Raw genomic sequence first — 20,132 nt, forward strand, 5'->3', positions numbered from 1 at the left:
TGGGGCAGCTGCAAGTGTAGCTGCTCAGCCAAGGACGGAAACCAACAAGCTGATATGCAGTTATAAGGAGGAAGGGAGTCAAGCGTGACTCTTGAGTCCAGAGGCTGTTAGCGTGTCCCCAAGGTGGCCAGAGAGGTCTACCAGCAACTCTTGTGTTCCAGGGGGCGGTGGAGCTTACAAGGGTGTCCAGGCCCCCACGTTGGCCACCCAGCCCCCTCCCTCGATTCCTTCCCTGTGGCCCCCACTCCCATTGTGGGGCGGGGTCGGAGGAGGAGCTGGCAGAGACCCCAGAGCACCTATATTGCTTATCACAGCATTGTCTGTCCCATGGCCTGGGGCTTCTGAAAGCTCCAGTGTGGGTGTGATTTGCCTTTTCCCTCCTGCTTCAGCTTCAGCTTCCACCTTGCCCAGCAAACAATAGGTGTCAGGATCATACTGAAGGAGTGACTTCCCCGGGCCTGACATTGAGCAGAATCCCTTGGGAATGTGAGAGATTCCCCAGGAGATATGGGAAACCCTGGATCTTCCCTCTACACCCCCAAATCTGGTGCCACGGAGGGAGCCTGGTATAAGCATCTCTGCTGGCCTCTTAGAGAACGGCAGGTGTCCGTTCTCTTAAGCTGAGAGCACCTGGTATCTCAGTCACTCTAGTGAGTACCAACTCCTGTTTGGTGCCCTGGGCGGGGGGGGGGGGGGGGGGGGGGGTGCCATATGAAGACTTGTGCGAGGCCCTGGCCACCCAAAATGTCCCAAGTTCACCTGCTGGAGTCTGAAACACCCCCTCAGGCTTCCTCCTGGTGCTCAGGTCCTGGCACGGGAACCACCGCCATTCAGTGTCTAATGAATGACCATGATTTCAGTTCTAAAATCTAAAACCTCAGGGAGCAAGCTGATTATGCCAAAGCCTTCCTGAGGCTCGGGGGACCTGAGATAGAGGCACCCACAAACTCATTGACTGGTGCCGTCACTATCTCCTGAAACCTTTACGGGTGCCTCCAGGTAACTGCATTGACTGGGAGGTGCACCAGACCCCTGGAGAAGCTCCGGGCCCATCAGGGGACAGGCAGTCGTGGGGACAAATAACATCAGTGTGGTTGTGGACAAGTGTCCCCAAACTGCCGTGGGAGCACAGGGGACCTAGCAACTGCCCTGGGCCCTGAGAAGGGGTGCATGTGTTGGGGTGTATGCAGGTGTGTGAGGGTATGTGTACCCAAGTGCGGAAGCAAAGCCTGTCCTGAGACTTGGAGGATGAGGAGGAATGGGGCAAAGAGAAAGGGCCGGGCCAGCGGTGAAAGGGTACGTTCAGGGTCAGGGGGCATCCCTGGGGCCTAGGGAGTCAAGGGTATCTTGGTGCAGTTAGAGTCCGTGGACATGCCCCAGCCACCTGCCACCAAGAAAAATCACATGGCGCTGAGCATGGTGGCAGGAAGCATCTTACCCGGTCTGGGGCTTCATTTCCGGATCTGTAGAAAGAGAATGTTGGCCTCATGGCGTGAGCCACCTTTCTACAATGAGGCTTCCTTGTCCTTTGTGCAGGTGAGAGGAGGTGGGGGAAGAAGTGGGGTCCCATCCTGTTTCCTGAGGGTTCGTGGGTGTGTATGTATGTGCATGCTGTGTGTATACACCCTCTAGGATTCATACAATGCATGTAGATACACTACGAGTGTGTGTACAAGTGTGTGTATACACAACCTGTACACCTACTTCAACTTAAACAGATGACCATATGGGTGCTTTGTCCTCCAAACCCTGGGTCTCCCCTGAGTGTGATCCATACCCTGGCTGGTCATCTGTGCGCCAGTCCAAAAGAGTCCAGACCAGAGGTTCTCAACCCCGTCTGCCTATTGGAATCCCCTGGGAGCTCTTAAAACCCACCAATGCCAGGGCCACTCCAGAACTAATCAGAATCAGAATGAGGCCCACGTGTTGGCGTTTGAAATCAACTAGCCCCGCTGTCAAGATTTTAAGTGGTTCTCGGTCCCAGCTGATCCTTAACATCACAGATGAGGCCCAGGCTCGAACCCAGGCCTCGGGTGATTGGGAAGTCATAGCCCAGCCTCCTGGGAGGGGCGGGGAGAGCAGCTGGACACAGGAACGCACTGGCAGGGAAGGAGGTATGGGACCACTGAGCAGGAGGCTGCAGGCCTATGTTGGGAACCCCTCCCCCTGTGAGTGGTCCAGGTGGACCCATAATGGCCTGTTGACTTCATACTTCCCGACAGAGAGTGAGGCTACTTAGACCAGGATCTTGTAAAGCCAGGGAATGGCCTGGGCTTAGTGGCATTAAGGTCTCCAGGGCTTGCTGGAGACAGGCACTCGTGAGGTGGGGTCGTGGGTAAGCAGGGAGCCTCAGACACTGTCTTGCTTCGGCAGTGGGCCGACCTGGTGCCCGGAGGCAGCTGTTGACCTGTGCTTGATCACTTTCCAGGTCTGGAAACCAAGGGCACAGAGACGGTGTATAGTGAAATCCGGAAAACTAATCCTGGTGAGTGAGGGCTTCTGACTCCCCGAGCCTGGGGGACGCTTCCTCCTGAATCATCCACGTGGGCCTTGGGAGTGGGCAAGGAGAAGGAGCAAAGGAGGCCCCTTACACCGAAGTTGTTGACTGTCTCTCCCCCACCACTCTTCAAATGTAGCCACGTGTTACATGTGCTATAATTTAGTCAATGAATGCTTATTAAGTGCCTGCTGCAGGCCAGGCAAATAGGACTTTGCATATTCGTACCCAGCTGATGGGATGTGCCCTGGTGCCACTGTGTGCTCATGTGACCCCGAGAGAAGCAGTACGGCCCTGTCTGTTCTCGGAGACCAACCAGTGCACCTCACCTGCCCCACTCCCCAACGGGCCCTGGTGCATGGGACCGGGGCGGGGGTGCCCGAAGGTCTTAGTGCTGTGCTTTGAAGACCTTGGGTAGCTTCAGCCTTTCTGAGAACCCCCTTTCCGCCTGGGGGTGGGGTACAGATCTGCCCCCATTTCCTTTGATTCTTCCTTTCTTTGATTCTAGACCCCAATTCAGTTCCCATCTCCATTACTTTCTCATGAGGAGCTCCCCCCAGGACTGAGCACAGTGCCCAAGCAGTCATGGGCCTGGGGAAGCTCCCAGCAATAACATGTGTGTGTGTGTGTGTGTGTGTGTGTGTGTGTGTGTGTGTGTGTGTGTAATTATTCTATTCCATCCTGGGTAAATGAATGAATACAAAGATTACTTTTAAATTCTGAAAAAATAGGGGCGCCTGGGTGGCTCAGTCGGTTAAGCGACCGACTCTTGATTTCGGCTCAGGTCGGGACCCTAGTGTCGGCTCCGTGCTAACAGCACAGAGCCTGCTTGGGATTCTTGCTTTCCCTCTTCCTCTGCCCCTCCCCTGCACTCACGCTCTCTCTCTCTCTCTCTCTCGCTCTCTCTCTGTCTCTCAAATAAACTTTAGGATAAGTAAATTCTGAAAATCAGTCACAATCCAAAGGGCATAAGATTCTGGGGGAACTAGTCACTGTGAGTGTATCTTGCTTTGTATAACAGACCTGTATTTAAGTGGAAACTTTGGGAGAGCCTGGCCATTCCAAGTGCAGTCCCCAGACCAGCAGCCGTGGGTGTCTCCGGACCAGCCCAGCCCCACGGAATCAGAATCTCCAGAATCTGAACTCTAACAGGCTCCCAGATATCGCTGGTGCTGCCAGCGTTTGAGGAGCACTGTCTTACCAGAAAAGCCTACTTTTTATCTTTTTATATTTAATATATATATATATATAATATATATATATTTAATATATTATTAAATATATTTTCATGGGTAGAGCAGAAACCCAGCCTCCTTGTGGAACTTGACACTGACTGACTGACTTTCAGAAACCATCCCCTGGGGGCGTTTTTGGCCTCAGTGTCTCATTTTGTATTCTCAAAATATTCAGAGCCAGCAAAATGCAAATTCAGAAATAAATAGGCCTTCTCTGTCCTTCCAGTGTAACAAAAAGCTAGAGTTCTTGTAGGGCTCATGCTTGGTCCTGTTGGGTAATTTTTTTTTTCCCCAAGACATTCTCTTATTTTTTTTTTAATATGAAATTTATTGTCAAATTGGTTTCCATACAACACCCTGTTGGGTAATTGTGTGAGAATTGTATGAAACCCCTCTGCTCTTCTTATGGTCCCTGAAATTGTTCATTTTGGGTCGCTTTGGTTATGCAAAACCTCACATTTATTGAGCGCTTACTGTGTATGCCAAGTGGTCTGTGTTACAATATCTCTTTCAATCCTCACATTTAAGTCCCATTTTACAGATGAGGATACTGAGGCATAGAGCAGTGAAAACACCTGACCAAGTTCACACAGGAGGCAAGTCCCCAGACTGGCCCACCCTGGACCTGAACTCCAGGCTCCTGATCAGGCTCCCGCAGGGATCCCCCACCCCAGGACCAGAGGCCTGGGGGTCTGCGGTGGCCTGGGCCAGCAGCTGGAGGTCCTTTACAGCTGGCTGGCGAGGGCCACACCCAGTGTCAGTATGAGATGCCCTGCCCTGAGACTGACAAAAGACAGATTAACAAGGAGAAAAACAGTGATGAGTAAGCCCTCAGTGTGGTTAGAACTGGGGGCTTCTTTAGCACGTTAGGCAAGAACAATACATTTGTGGAGAAGTGACAAAACAAATGGGAAGGTAAATATCTGGGGGAAACAAATGGAATAAGGTTTGTTTAGGCAGGTCCATCTCAGCACCGCCTTTCTGTCATCTTGGAGGCCAGAAGCCTTCCCTGGGAGAGGGACTCATGGCTGTCTTCATTTCCCAGGAACTTCGGCTTCTGGTCAGATAAGGGAAACTCCTGGAAGGCTTCCTTCTGCATCCTCCGGCCCCAAATAATCCTATACCAGTGTGGCATATTCGGGGGTGGCATTTACACCTGCTTTAGGGCAGCTGTTCAGACGGTTCTCCGTGCCTGAGTCCTCAGTCCCCCACCCTGGGAATCTCGCTGCTCCCTCTGGTCTAGGGCAGGAATGGAACCCAGGGGTTCAGGGTGGTGAAGGGCCCTGTTTTGCTCGCAGACATCTGAGCCCCAGTCCTGGTGCTGCCCCTTAGCACCTGTGTGACTGTGACCAAGATGCCTGACCCTTCTGAGACTCCAGGTTCTTCAGCTGTTGCATGGAGATGATATTAAATGAGAAACAGGGGGTGAGGTTAGCTTGGGGGGAGATGGGGCTAATTACCCCAGGCACGAGTCCGTCTACTATCCCTACCATACGGCGAGCGTCCAATCCGTGTTAGCCAAAAGATGCAGGAGAAACTTGATCCCTAGGGTTCAGGGCAGGGACCAGGCACAGCCGTCTCTCTCCCCACCCCGACTCCCAGCCAGAGCCCCACTTGGGCCATCAGGAGTCAGCTGGGGCTGGGACTCCTCTGTAACCTGGTCTCTGAACAGGCAGCTGGCTCCTGCCCCAGCGGTTGCGGGTAGAGAGAGCCCTGGGTGCTGTAGCCAAAACCACAGTGCTGCTGTGAAAGTCTGTGTGCTCACCTTGCCTAAGAGGCTCCCGTCCTGGAGGCCAAGGGAGCTGCTGTTTCCCAGCATTTCCTGCTCGGTGGCTGCTCCAAGGCAGGAAGCTGTAAGCTCCTCAGTCCTCTTCCTGTTCTTTCTTTCTGTCCCTCTTACTGCGAGACGCCTGCTCTTTGTTCAGTCCTCAAAACCATCCTAGGGTTGATGGAGGTTTTACTACTGTTCCTGTCCTGCAGATGGGAAAATGGGCCCGGAGGCTAAGTAACTCATCCCAATCCTAAGGCCAATGATGGCAGAGCAGGGACTCGAATGCCGGGAGCCCGGCTTCACGTTTCCTCCCGGTCCTGCCAAAGGGACTGCCTGCTGCTGCCCTTTCCAGCTTTGTTCGGTTTCACATTACCATCCGCTTAATTAGAGGATTCAGTTCTATTAACAGCCTGGGGGTGCCTGGGTGGCTCAGTTGGTTGAGCGTCCGGTCTTTGACCAGCTCAGGTCAGGAACTCACAGTTCATGAGTTCGAGCCCCGTGTCGGGCTCTGAGCTGACAGCCTGCTTGAGATTCTCCTCCTCTCTCTGCACCTCCCCAATTCACACGATCTCTGACTCTCTCAAAATAAATACGTAAAGTTTAAAAAAAAAAAAAAAAAGTAACAGCCTGGTATGGTCTGGGTGACCCTGGGTGAGTCGTGGAACCTCTCAGAACCTTGGTTGCCTTGTCTGTGAAATGAGGGGCAGGGGCTCAAATGTAGATGGAGCATTCTCCAGGTGTGTTAAAACACAAATGGTGTGGTACCACCACCCAGACTTTGTGATTTCAGTAGGTCTGGAGTGGGACTAATTTGTATTTCTTTTAGTATTTTTTTAAAATGTTTGTTTATTTTTGAGGGGGAGAGTGAGCAGGGGAGGGACAGAGAGAGAGGGAGACACAGAATCTGAAGCAGGCTCCAGGCTCTGAGCTGTCAGCACAGAGCCCGACACGGGGCTCGAACCCACAGACCGTGAGATCATGACCTGAGCCGAAGTCGGACGCTTAACCGACCGAGCCACCCAGGCGCCCCAATTTGTATTTCTAAAAAATTCTCACATGTTGCTGCTGTTGTTCTGGGGACCACACTTTTAGAAGCATTTTCTAGATGCCCTCACTTCCCTTCTGATTATACCTCTGTTATGTTCTGCTTCTTGCTTGAAGAGGTAGGGTCTTTCTTACTCCTCAGCAATCCTGAAAGGATACTGGAAGGACTGGCCTCAGGGTTGGCCAGCAGAGAGAATCTTCCAACTCACGTACATATGTGCATGTGTGTGCGTGTGTGTGTGTGTGTGTGTGTGTGTGTGTGTGTGTTGGGGGGAGGAGGGTGACACACAATAAAATAAAGACCTTGGGGGAGGTGGGTCTCTGGACAGGTCGGTGAATGGGCTGAGTACAGAGCTAAGGCTTATCTAACCTTTCCTTCTTAATTTTTTATTCTTCCCATCTTAATTTCTTAGTTCTCCCCACCTTCCAACCAGCAGCACGTCAGGGCTGACTATTTTGGGAAATGGCTCACAGGGCGTAGTTCTGGCTCTTAAACCCCCCTTTTCCCCTGAGTGATACAAAGGAAAACTGCTCCTCTAGATAAGGGAAAGGGCATTGGGCAGGCCTGCCTCCAAGGAACAGCCCCAGGGCGGGAATCTGGACAGGACCAGCGTCCTGGAGGGAGCGAGGTGGACTGCTGGCTCATGAGTGTGGGGGCATCTGTAGGCTGTGGGGGGAACCAGGTCTTTGCAATCTTGGCTTTAGGCTCTAAGCTCACAGCTTTGGTTGTGTGTTTTAACTGTGACAAAATACACATAACACCTGCCATTTTAACCACTTTTAAGTGTACGTTTGGTGGCATTAAATACATTCACGTAGCTGTATAACCATCACCATCCATCTCCGGAACTTTTTCATCTTCCCCAAATGAAACTTTAGACCCAGTAAGCCATAACTCGCTATTCTTTCCAGCCCCTGGCAACAACCATTCTACTTTGTCTATCTGTGAATTTGAGCAAGCTCAGTGCTTCTGTATTGAGTGAGGTGGTTGAATGGATGATCTTAAGTTGCCTTCCGGTGATGACGTTCGGAGAGTCTCAGTGTCCTGGCATTTGGAAGTCATGGTCATTTGTCTATGCTTTGGTCCATCCAAAACCATTCCCCTAAATGTTTTGTTCTAAGCAACTTCTAAGAGTCACTTTCTAGGTCCCTTGGAGGCAATTCTAATCCTTTACTCACCCTTGACTCCAAGACCCAATAAGTATTTGCTTCTACTAAGCCTGAGTTTTCCCTCCGAATCTGAATTAAATCATGGAGCTCAGGGGCCAACTCACTGTGCTTCTGGTACGTTTGTTTTGGCTGGAGTCCAGCTGGATGGTTCTTTGCACTGTAACCCTAAGAGGAACACCCTGAGTGGGAGATAGAGACTAGGGTTTGGTCTCAGCACTGCCCTTACCCAGTTATATGACTTGGCTCCCAACCCTTACTTCTCCCCTGGATGTCAGTTTTCTTATTAATTTTCAATAAAATGTCCCTCCCCCATATGGAATTGTCACAGTGAACACCACAGTGTTCCTCGGGAGTGTGTGTAGGTGGATAAGCACTGCGGTGGGCAGGTGGGTTCAATAAAATTGGTATCTCGTCCAACTGAGTATCCCCTGCTGCGTCGTGGCCATGGTTAGACAGGTCTGCTCTTCTGTTGGGAGCCTACTGTTTTGTTGACGGAGAGCTAAGTTAACATCTTATCCCAGCAGTCAACTCAGTCTGGGACAAAGAAACCTCTGATCTTTGAACGTTTCCCTTTCCCAACTGTTAGGTGATTCCTTACAAACCGTTAGGGAAAGAAGGAGAGGGGTTCTCAGTACTAGGAAATTTATATCCAGAAGAGGCCCAATTGAGAAAAGCCTAAGTAGAAGGGACAGCAAGCCCTGGAACGCCCCCAGAACTGGTTGAGAAAGAGCTTTTGCATTTACATAACCACCAGCTTTCTTAAGGTAAAGGAAAACTTGCCGATCATTTCTGGTAAGTTAGATCTGCAAGGTTAGCACTTCAGGCTCTTTGAAGTACTTATTCCCTTTTCAATGACTTGCCTAAGATGAGGATTTTCAAATTCCAGGCAGCAACAGTAGCTCTGGTTATGACTTGCGGTTTGGCTTTACAGAAATGGGAACTAAGCCTGTGTTTATGCCTCTTCTTAAGCAGTAATGTGGGTGGTCCTAAAGAGTGAGCGTTTGAAGGAAGTAATCCAGGTTGGTTTGGTACCTTTCTCTCTTGAACACTTAACTGGAACCAATTTCCTCCCATCCCCTGTAACCTTGGACTTCATACAGGATGCTCTGTTACTCACCTGAGTTCTCTTGATTTAGATGGTGGTGTCCTTCAGGGCTTGCTCATGGCTTAGACACTCTCGGTTGTGGCGCAACCTGACATCAAAAGCCCCCCACCCCACCCGCAAGCACGCGCCCCCCAAACCTCTCTTTTTACCTGTCATCAACTTCCTCCTTCTCTGACTAATCCGGGGAAAGGTTTGATTTTCTTCTCCTCCCCTTGCTTTTCTGGTGACAAGAACTAAAAGAGAGCAATTACAGGCTGTCTATGGCTTTCTCAACAACTTCACTCAGCCTGGCTGAGCCTTGTAGGAACCGCAATTTCTGGCTCATCAGGGAAGTTTGTATCTTCACTCCGATTCGGGACTTCACCTTTTATAGTGCTCTGGCTTATTCTGAAAGTACTTTGTAAAATGGCCCGCAGGTCATCCAAAGCAAAACCTACTAATGTATATTTACACTGGATTTTAACAGAAGAGTGAAGTGGTTTACTACAATCAGCAATGCAGTCAAGCTCTTTCACTATGAAAGAACTCAGGTCTAGGAGTCATCGGCCCGGAGCACTGGTTCACAAGGCAGGAGACATCTTTGGTTGTCATAATTGGGGGGGGGAGGAAAAGGGGTGCTATAGCATCTAATGTGTGGAGGCCAGGAATGCGACTTAACATGTTACAATGTATGGGACAGTCCCCACAAGAAAGAATGATGCAACCCAGAGGTGCCTGGTGGGCTCAGTTGGGAGAGCATGCAACTCTTTTTTTTTTTTTTTAATTTTTTTAACGTTTATTCCTTTTATGAGAGAAGGTGGGGGAGGGGTAGAGAGAGAGGGAGACACAGAATCTGAAACAGACTCCAGACTCCAAGCTGTCAGCACAGAGCCCGACGCGGGGCTCGAACTCACGGACTGTGAGATCATGACCTGAGCCAAAGTCGGACGCTTAACCGATGGAGCCACCCAGGCGCCCTGAGAGGGCATCCAACTCTTGGTCTCAGGGTCACGAGTTGAAGGCCCACGTTGGGTGTAGATATCGCTAAAAAACAGTATGTAAACTCTAAGAAAAAAAAAGAAGAAGAATGATCCAGCCCCAAATGTCAGTGTTAAGAAACCTTGGCTTCTCGTAATTCACCTCCTTGTGAGTCCTCCAACAGGAGAATTGGTTTTCCTCTCTAGATGCCCCGTGCCCACCTCCACAGGTGTCCTGGGCACATCCCACTTGACAATGCCAGGCCCTGGCAGAGATGCCGGGTCCTGCTCCAGACACGAAGTTATGCCTTTCGGGGTTGGACCCAGCCATCTTCCCACCTGAGGATCTGCTCACTCGGCCTTCACATTCTGCTCGCTCTTTGGTGTTCCGAATGTTTCTAAAGGGGCAGAAGTCTAATATACTAAGAGTAGCTGTCATCAAGAAAGAACCACAGTGCGGAGGGCCTCTCACAACCCCTGTGGGAGGGAGAAGAGAGCACTTGAGAGCCGGTCCCCACCCATCCTGTGTGGCACTGAGCCAGCCAGCCTGGCGGACACTGCCAGCCCTGCCCCCCCCGGTGGGGGGGTGCGTTTCTTTAGTTCAGAATCTAAGAGGGTAAAAAAGTAGTCTGTGAAAAAAAAAAAATAGGTACTACCCACCAGATTCTATTTTTGCAGTGATTGCTCTATTACCAAAAAGAAAGTAGCAAAAACTACAAGTGGGCATAAACCTAGGGTTTCCTTGAGTGTTACTAGCATATTCGAAATTTTCCACCTTTTGTATTCATATTACTAAGACTAAGTAATAGTCTAAGACTATTACAGACATACAGACTAAGGCTCTTTCCCTCTTAAGTCTGATTCCAGAGCCCTCGGGGGTTTTGGGGGAGTGGGCAGCACGGGGTCCTTCAGGTCCTCCCGGGTCGGATTTGGGCTGCAGGTGGGAGCCTTGCCCGAGCCTCACTCAATGCGTGGAAGTTTACACAATGGCTCGACTTCGTGTGGTCCGGCTGATTCATCCATTTGGCTGTTTGACGTCTGCCTCTGGCCCAGCCAGGACAGAAGGGGGCCCCTTAGGAACTTCTGGCCCCGTTCCCTCTCCAGGGGACGCACAATAGGGCTGTGATAAGACAGGGCTTGAGGGGGAAGTGGACTTTTGGAAACAGGATATTTTTAAATTAGAGAGAGAAACAGAAGGGTTGTGACTCCCGTTGTGACAGGTGGGCCCCAAGACCGCCCAAGACTCAGAAGGGACTGGGTTTGAGGTTGGGCGGCCTCGCAGAGCCCGAGGCCCCTTGGAGTGCATCCACCTAGTAGCCCTGAGGACTCGGGTCCAGTAGGTTATGGCCCTCCTGCCATTGCCTCTTCCACCTTCAAGACTGGCTGCCACCCCCAACACCCACATACGCTCTAGGCATCTTTCCCAGACAGCAGGAGGTCCCCATGGTTTCTCTGTCTTCAGGTCTGTGTCCAGCATGGACTGTTTGGGGAATCAGCCCCGGCCGTGTGGGCCGCTGCCCGATTAGAAACTGCAATGGGTGGGGGCCTGCTCCTTTCCAAGGGCAAACCACAGCCCTCTCTCGCCTGTTGTAGTGAAAACCGGCTCTAACGAACAGTGGCGGGATGGCTCGCCCCCCACACGACACCTCCCGTTCTCCTTGGCCTTTCTTCACCTCGCTCCGATCTTCCTGACATTTGGAAGGACCTGGCAGGCCCATGTTCATCCTTGCAGCCTGGCTGGGCCAGCAGGTCCTGGCGTGCACCCTAGCAAGAAGACAGGGGGGCCTACGGGGGAAGGGGGAAGAGGTGGCCCTGTCATTCCAGGCAGCGCTTGGGCTGTCTATCCCGACAGTGGTGGCAGTGTTTATACCTTCTCCTCCCCTGCTCCCACTTGTGGGGATGGAGAAGCTATTATGAAATAAGGAAATAGCCTTATTCCCAAAGAGGATGTGGCAGCACTATTTACATCTTTTTTTTTTTTATTAAGTTTATTTATTTATTTTGGGAGAGGGAAAACATGAGCAGGGGAGGGACAGATTGAGAGAGAGAGAGAGAGAGAGAGAGAGAGAGAATCCTAAGCAAGCTCCACGCTGTCAACACAGAGCCTGACGTGGGGCTCGAACTCAAGAAACCGTGAGAGCATGACTTCAGCCGAAACCGAGAGTCGGACACTTAACTGACCGAGCCACCCAGGCTCCCCTGGCAGCACTATTTAAAACAGCAAAAACTTGGAAAGAACCTAAATTTCTAAAGTAAGGAGCTGGATGAGTAAACAATTGTACACCCATTGAATGATTATTACACAGGCCACTCCCAAGTATGTTTAAGAAGGTACCAGGAAATGTTTATAAGATCACGTTATGTAAAAAGGATAGGCTAGAAAATGGCATATGTTGTATGTTATGACTCAGAACCAAAAGCCTATGGGAGAGCAGAAAAAAACTGGGGGACAAAAGTGTCAACAGGGTTTAAAGAATGGAACAAGAGATCATGCTTATCGGCTATTTTCTACTCCTCTATAGTTTTCAGTTTTTTTCTTGAAATAACCTGAAGTACTAATTAAAAACAACAGCAAAAAAAACCTGCCGGGACGCCTGGGTGGCTCAGTCCATGGAGCGTGCGACTCGGGTGTTTGCAGCCATGAGTTCCAGCCCCACATTGGATATAGAGATTACTTAAAAAATAAAATAAAATCTTTGGGCGCCCGGGTGGCTCAGTCGGTTAAGCGTCCTATTTCAGCTCAGGTCATGATGTCACTGCTCATGGGTTCGAGCCTCGCGTCAGGCTCTGTGCTGACAGCTCAGAGCCTGGAGCCTGCTTCAGATTCTGGGTCTCTCTCCCTGCTCCCCACCCCTGCCCCCCCCCCACCCCACCAGCTCACGCTCTGTCTCTTCTCGCAAAAATAAACAAACATTAAAAAATAAATTAAAAAATAAAATAAAATCTTTAAAAAAAACGTTTAAAATGTCCAGTGAGCTTCCAGGGATTTTAATATGCTTGTCACATGGAGTGTAGAGCCCAGAGGAAGCTGTCTGTGGGCAAAGGAGCCATACAGCTGAGCACCCAGTAAAGCTCTGGTGTCTCCTTCTGCACCGCCCCCACCCCCTGCCTTTACCCATGGGGTTCCTGAGATGGTTGGGGGGCGGGGGGAGCCTGATGTACTCTCTGAATCGCTCACCCTCCATGTTATGCTTTGTTTTGCAGATTTCGTGGAAAACAGATATTCTGTAAGTACACATTTCACAAACAATTTTTAAAAATGGTCCATTGAACAGTGAACTATTTCCAAACTCAGCCAGGTTCTGCATTCCCACGAATCACACCCCTACAGCGGCCTGGTCTGTTTTAGACCAGGAGCCCCGGGCAACAATAGCCTAGATGTTGTATGGAGGGTGTTTGGTCATCGGGCTGGCCGGGTTTTCTGGGCCTGGCGATTTCAAATATTCTCTCCCACTGTTTCCATCCTTGCATCTCAGTCCTCATACGAAGAGAGACCCCCTCAAAGGATCAGGAATCTAGAACATATAGCCCCCCTTGAGCGAAGTGCACATTTCCTCCTAGTTCAGGTTCAGGCTTTGGAAGTGAGGCAGACATTGTTGTGGGGTGGGGGGAATGCTTGGAGGAAGGGAAGATCCAACAGTGCATTTGAACTTTGAACTCTGAGAGCCTATGCCAGTCACCCTGACACACCAGGCCCTCTGCTGCAGAGGCCACTCAAGGTCCTTGACCCACAGAGGGAATCAGATGAGTTAACACGGATGAGAAAGCAAGGTGATGATAGCTCACCAGAAGCTATGGAAATGCAGAAGAAAGACGGTTCTGGTTAGGGTCTCCTCCCCACGGAAGGGGTCACTGGGATAGGCCGTGAGGAAGGGGTCCAACCACAGCAGCAGACCCAGGTAGAAAGATCAGCAGGAGTAGAGCCACGAGGGAAGGAACAGTCCAAGCAGCTCAGGGTGATAGGAGAAAGGACATCCAGGAGAAGCACTAGGAAGAGGTCAGTTAGGGCTTACATGCAAAGGACTCAAACACCTCATTATGAGGTTTTCCTTTTTTTTTTTTTTAATTTTTTTTAATTAACATTTATTTATTTTTTGAGAGTCAGAGAGAGAGACAGAGCACGAGCAGGGGAGGTGCAGAGAGAAGGAGACACAGAATCTCGGAAGTAGGCTCCAGCCTCTGAGCTGTCAGCACAGAGCGTGATGCGGGGCTCAAACCCACGAACCGTGAGATCATGACCTCAGCCGAGGTCGGTCGCTTAACCGACGGAGCCACCCAGGCGCCCCTGAGGTTTTCACTCTGTAGGAAATTGAAGATTTAGGATGCTGCTACTTGGCAGATGGAAATATATATTCTTTTAATGTGGAGGTCCAAGTTCAAATTTTGCTAAGATCTGTCTCCTCCTATCGTCCCACTCCCAACCTTTTGATGAACTACCCAGTAGTTTAGGGGTTAACTGGGCAGCTGGTATCTTGAGAAATGAGGAGGTGCTGCTTTAAGGTCTGGGAAGAAAGAACCTTCGGCAAGATTGCTGGTAGCCTTTCCAATGGGCCCCCTGGCTTCCTTTGTTTTGCTGGAGTCTGAATTCTTATAAAACAGAGAACTCATTATGCCTTTGACGGCAGGAAACCACTGACATTCTTCTTATGGAGGAAAGCTATCAATTTAAGGAAAAGAGGGGTAAAATGAAGGTCTTTTTCTAGCCTAAACCCACCCCGACTCCCGAAACCAGTGATTTGCCTTGGCAAGGGTCGGGAGCCCAATTTATAGGTACAAAAACTGACGGCTGAATCGGCAGAACAGCCTGGCTGGGGTGTCCCAGCCAGGTAATAGCAGAGCCAGGACTAGAACCTAGGTCCCCAGATTCCTTGGCTAGTCCACAACACAAGACTCCCTCCAAGAAGTGACATCATTGTTTCAGCTATCATGGCCTTGAGGGAGTGGAAAGTGAGATCTTTGCTCCATAGGCAACGTGGGACCCAGAAAAAGAGATGCTCTCCTGCTACAATAAACATAGCTGTGTCCTCCCCAGGCAAGTCTGTTGAACCTGCAGGACTGACTTATTTACTTTGTCTGCAATCCAAACGGTCTCTCTGGACAAAGGCTCTGAGCTCCAGGACAGATAGAACTTTCCTTTCCCCCCAGGAGCTGGCCCGTGGATCCAGAAGTCTGCTCCCAGGATGCTCCTGAGAGCTCCCCCACCAGCTGGTCCTGCCCTCCCAAATAATAAAGACTTTTGGCAGGAGCTCAGGGGTTCCCAGCCGTTGGGAGAGAGATTTTGACGCTTTAAGCGAATACAATTTGTTTAGAAAAGAAGGAGGTATAGTTTTCCTAATAATCAGCTGGTGAGGGTCAGGAGAAAATTAATCGAATTGCCCAGCAGGGAAATGGGAGGGGATTTCCTTCCTGAAATCAAACCTGGCGATCATTCCCAGTAGTTTAACGGCCGTTGCTTCTGAAAACACATTGGAGGAAATATCTTAACAATGAGATAGCCGCTTAGCCAAATACTAATTTAGTATTGTTTGACTTGCTTCAATGGCACATTCTGACTTCATTTTTCCTCTGCCATTTTTGCCTTGTTTATAAATTGTGTTTGTGGCCCAGGCAGACAGATAATGTGAAAGAGAACACCTTGTACTGAAAAGAAAGGGGTGAATCTGGACCTTCGTGGGTCTCGGGATCTTGGAGACAGCCTTGTCTTCTTACGGAAAAAAAGGAAGTTCCCAGTTACAGCTCACCCCCTTCCCTCCTGGGAGCCAGCAGTGGGAAATGGAGTCTGAGCTTCAGCTCTCTGGCCATCTTTTGGGTGATCCTGCCCTCCTCCAACTAAGCTTTCCAATTCGTGAAACAGAGATGGTGAGACCCCCAAACACAGTAATAGCCCCCTACTAGAAGTTTCTTAAAGGTAAAATGAGGAACACGTGTACAAAGTATTTTGCAGTGTACCACATAAATGCTACTTGATGGTCTGTTTAAAGTTCTTTTCATCACTCTGGCAGTATGAGGCACGAATGGGAGACTTACTTCATTTTGGCCCTGAAAGGCCTCTTCATGGGATTCACCCAAAGCCAGGCTTTGACTTGGGAATCAGAGACCCAGCTTAAAACCTAACCTTTCCATGACTCGCTGTTTACCAGCTGAGTCACGCTGGGCAGATGTCTCAGGGCCTTTGTTTCCTCATCTGGAATTGGAGATAATAACCACCCCCCCCCACCTGGTTGTTGCAAGGATTAAATGAGCACCTATCACAGACTTGGTTTATTGGAAGTGCTCATAAGGGGCACATTCTATTTTTATTTTAAGTTTATTTTTTTTTAATTTCTTTAAACATTTATTTATTTTTGAGACAGAGAGAGAGCATGAACAGGGGAGGGTCAGAGAAAGAGGGAGACACAGAATCTGAAACAGGCTCCAGGCTCTGAGCTGACAGCACAGAGCCCGATGCGGGGCTCAAACCCACGGACCGCGAGATCATGACCTGAGCCGAAGTTGGACGCTTAACCAACTGAGCCACCCAGGCGCCCCAAGTTTATCTATTTTTTGAGAGAGGGAGTGAGTGGGGAGGGGCAGAGAGCGAGAAGGAGAGAGAGAGAGAATCCCGAGCAGGGATCTCAGTCCTGGGCTTGAACCCATGAACTGTGGGATCATGACCTGAGCTGAAACCAAGCGCTTAACTAACTGAACCACCAAGGCGCCCCCCCCCACCCCCCATAAGGGGCACATTCTAGAATCGGAAAGTAGAAAACCCAGGGGTGTTAGAAGTAAAATGACCTTTGAGAGCATCTATACCATGTTCTGGCCTGAAGTGGGGTGATTTCATGGCTGTTCTTGGGTGGCTGACAGCTGGCCTCTGATTTAGGTACAAGGAAGGATAGGTCTTGGATGTGAGTATGTTAACCTTTACTTCAAGGTCCGGTTGACTGTGACCCAGCCCTTCCCATCCGTGGGGCCAGTCCTCCTGCAGCTACCGAGTGCTCGCCTCGCCTGGCGGAGGAGAGCAGAGGCGTTTAAGGAGGGACTTGGTCTGGGGCCTGCAGGAAGCCTGGACACCAGGGTCACCCCTCTGGGCAAAGCGGAAGAAATGAAGGGAGCTGCCAGCGCTGGCGGGCCTCCAGCCCCTTGGGGCCAACACAGCTCTCTTGGCCCGCTTGCCAGGGTCTCTCCTGGCAAAGGCAGAGGCAGAGCCGTGGCCTGCCAGCTGGAGCCCTTGGGACCCGCATCCTGTTCTCAGAGGCTCCTCAGAGGCGCAGGGACCAGAACAAAACAGGGACCTCAGCCCCCACCGTCAGAGAGCCAACCAGCCTGGCCATGGGGCTCCCAAGACGCTGGCTGATCCCCACAAGTGCCCCCACTTGTGTGCCCACGAGGTCCACCTGCACTCACAGAGGGTCGGGTCACGGACTCATTTGCTGCCTGCCCCTTGGGGCCCAGGGCGCCTTTGCTCCAGCATTTCCATCTGCCCCGCTCTTGCCCCCGCGCTGCAGCCATTCATCCAAACCCGCCTCACCTTGGAGGCTGGCTCCACGAAGCCTTCTGTGATTCCCTCGTGGCACAGCGAGGGCGTCTCGCCACCTCTGAACTCCTGCAGTTTGTTATGACCTTTCCCACGTGCTAACACTGTTTGTCAGTAACGGATAGGATATAAAATTCTTGGCGGGTTCTTGCATCCTCGGTATAGATAACAGTACTCGGGTCAGATGGGGGTCCAGTTACTGGTGGATACGGAGGTGTCAACAATATCACACAAAGCAGTTAGAGAACACTGCAGGATGGCGTGCGGAATCTGGCTTTTGTTTTTGTTTTGTTTTTTTACTTTTTTTCTTGGGGAGGGGGCAAAACAGACACAACAGCAGGTACCATTTTAACCGTTGTTAAGTGTACCGCTCAGTGACCTTAAGTACATTCACATCGTGTGCAACCATCAGCACCCTCCACCCACAGAACTTTGTCATCATTCCAACGCAAAAGTCTACCCATTGCACACTCATTTCCCCCTTCCCCGCAGCTCCTGGAAATCACGGTTCTCCTTTCTAGCTCTATCAGTTTGACTACTCTGGGTACCTCGTGTAAGTGGAATCACACAATATTTCTTCCTCCTGCGTCTGGCTTCTTCCACTTCATCTTTATGACGATAAACATCCTCAGTGTTTATCCGTGTTAAAACTCTTTGATTTTGTGATTAAAAAAGAAAATGGGCTGGGTGGGGGGGTGGTGCCTGGGTGGCTCAGTCGGCTGAGCATCAACTTCAGCTCAGGTCATGATCTCACAGTTCGTGAGTTTGAGCCCCGCGTCGGGCTCTGTGCTGTCAGCTCGGAGCCTGGAGCCTGCTTCCCATTCTGTCTCTCTCTCTCTCTCTCTCTCTCTCTCTCAAAAATAAACAAAAAACATTAATTAAAAACATTTTTTAAAAGAAAACGGGGGTGCCCGGGTGGCTCAGTTGGTTGAGCGACCTACTTCCACTCAGGTCATGATCTCCCAGTTTGTGAGTTCGAGCCCCATGTCAGGCTCTGTGCTGACAGTTTGGAGCCTGGAGCCTGCTTCGGGTTCTGTGTCTCCCTCTCTCTCTGCCCCTAACCCACTCGCAGTCTGTCTCTGTCTCTCTCAAAAATAAATAAACATTAAAAAAAAAAAAGTTGAAAAAAAAAAAAAGAAAAGAAAACAGACCTAGAGAAGCCTCAGCTTGTGTTAGAAGCAGAGCTGGAGCAAGAAGCCAGGTCTCTCTTAACTCTACTAGTCTTGCTCTGTAGGTAAGTGTGGCACCCACGGGGCAGAATGCTGGGTGTTCAGTGGGTGCTTGACAAAGTTGGCTGATAGCCTGATGTGCAGCGCGCGTCTACAGGCAGTGGAGGTCACAGCCCTGGGTGGAGCTGGTGTGGAGAGGAGGGAGAAGTGAATGTGGGCAGGAGCTGACCCCACAGGGTGGAGGTACCAGTGGAAGACGGCGCTGTCAGAGAGCCTTTGTGAAGTGCTTGCTGCAATATTGCTTATCCCTCCTCCAGGCCAGTCTTGAGCCCTGAAGGGTGTGACCATAGCTTGTCTTCTCTTGTCTCTGCAGAGAACGGAAGGCTCCCTTGATGGAACTTAGGGCGGCGAGGACAGATGTTCCTCCTTGGAAGGACACCCACGTTCCAAGAAGAGGAGATCATTCCTGTATTCCAAGAGCTCTGTGCATTTATTTATGAACCTGCCCTGCTCCCACTGAACAGAGCAATTCCTCAGGCCAAGTCACCAGTTCTGAAATCCATCTGCCTACATTTATGGGGGGTATAAAGAGATACGGAGGGGCTGGTTAAGTCCCCCCACAGCGCCCCCCTCTCACCAAGCTGGGGCATCCTCAGGAGTGGGGAGCCGCAGAAGGAGGTTCAGGGTTAAACGGCCATTGGGATATTTTGAAACTTGAATATTTTTGTCTTGCACGGAGATCAAGAACTTGTCCAAGTATCTTCACACACAGAAACCATTTTTTTGTTTTGTAGCCAATCGCTTCTAGCGAATGGCTGGGCTGAGGGGCTATTTCTCTCTCTCTCTCTCTCTCTCTCTCTCTCTCTCTCTCTCTTTGCCTTTGGTCCTTCAAAGGCCTGTGGTTCTGGGTGGTCCTTGTTCCTCGGAAGTGAACAGCACTGACCAGACAGCGCCCCCTGTTCCCTCCACGACCTCGCCTGCCACAAATGTCACAACAAAGCTGCTTGGGAGCGACCCCTTTGAGATGCCAACCTGAAGATCAGGTTCATTCGGGGCAATGCACAGAAGAGAAAATGAAGTCGGACAGAGCACAGATGTTCTTATGCTGTTTTTCTATACCCTTTCTTTCTTTTCCTTTACCATGCTGCAGGCTGCAAGATGGGAAGATGTTTGCCTACAGCAACTATTGTTTTTAATAGAAAAATGAAATGCGTATTTTTCTTACTAATTTTTTTTAAATTTATTCCTTGCTAAAGAAATGGTCCCCTGAGGTCTTACGATATTTCTGAGGGTGTCTTGAGGGGGTGGACGAGTAGCCGTGGCCATTTTGCGGGGGAATTTCACTAGTGAGCACACCTAGCTGAGATCATTTTCCCCCCACGTCCCGTCCACCTCAGTGACACAGCTGCAGGGTATTGCATTAAATAAATTTGATCTTTACTCTTCACAGACCTGTGAAATGTCATCTTCTAAGAGGACACATACACACAGAATGTCTGTAGTGCTTGAGGACGCCTCGGGCCTTCTGAAGTCACAAAGAACCAAGCAGGTCTTATCAGGTTGTCTCACACAGGCCAAGGGCCTCCGTGGCCTTTATTGAAGGCAGGGCCAGAGGTAGTCTGAGCATCAAACACTGAGTCATTAATATCCATTGGCTGCGATTCAGCGT

General features: G+C 50.4%; 1 protein-coding gene across 5 annotated transcripts in view; it reads left to right on the plus strand.

Moving 5' to 3' along the window:
- Window positions 1-19,910, plus strand: part of PECAM1 (platelet and endothelial cell adhesion molecule 1) — a 74,042-nt gene extending 54,132 nt beyond the window's left edge. For 4 of the 5 annotated variants that reach the window (XM_053893332.1, XM_019466508.2, XM_019466509.2 and 1 more), the window contains 3 exons: window positions 2,429-2,485; window positions 12,983-13,005; window positions 18,837-19,910. In XM_053893332.1, the coding sequence (XP_053749307.1) occupies window positions 2,429-2,485; window positions 12,983-13,005; window positions 18,837-18,866 (110 nt within the window). In that variant the 3' untranslated portion in view covers window positions 18,867-19,910. The remainder of the gene's footprint in view (window positions 1-2,428; window positions 2,486-12,982; window positions 13,006-18,836) is intronic. The other variant, XM_019466511.2, reaches the window with a different exon arrangement.
- Window positions 19,911-20,132: the final 222 nt, after the last annotated feature.

Source organism: Panthera pardus, unplaced genomic scaffold (assembly GCF_024362965.1).
Source record: "Panthera pardus isolate Hobbes unplaced genomic scaffold, ASM2436296v1 HiC_scaffold_3, whole genome shotgun sequence".
NCBI classification, from domain to species: Eukaryota; Metazoa; Chordata; class Mammalia; order Carnivora; family Felidae; genus Panthera; species Panthera pardus.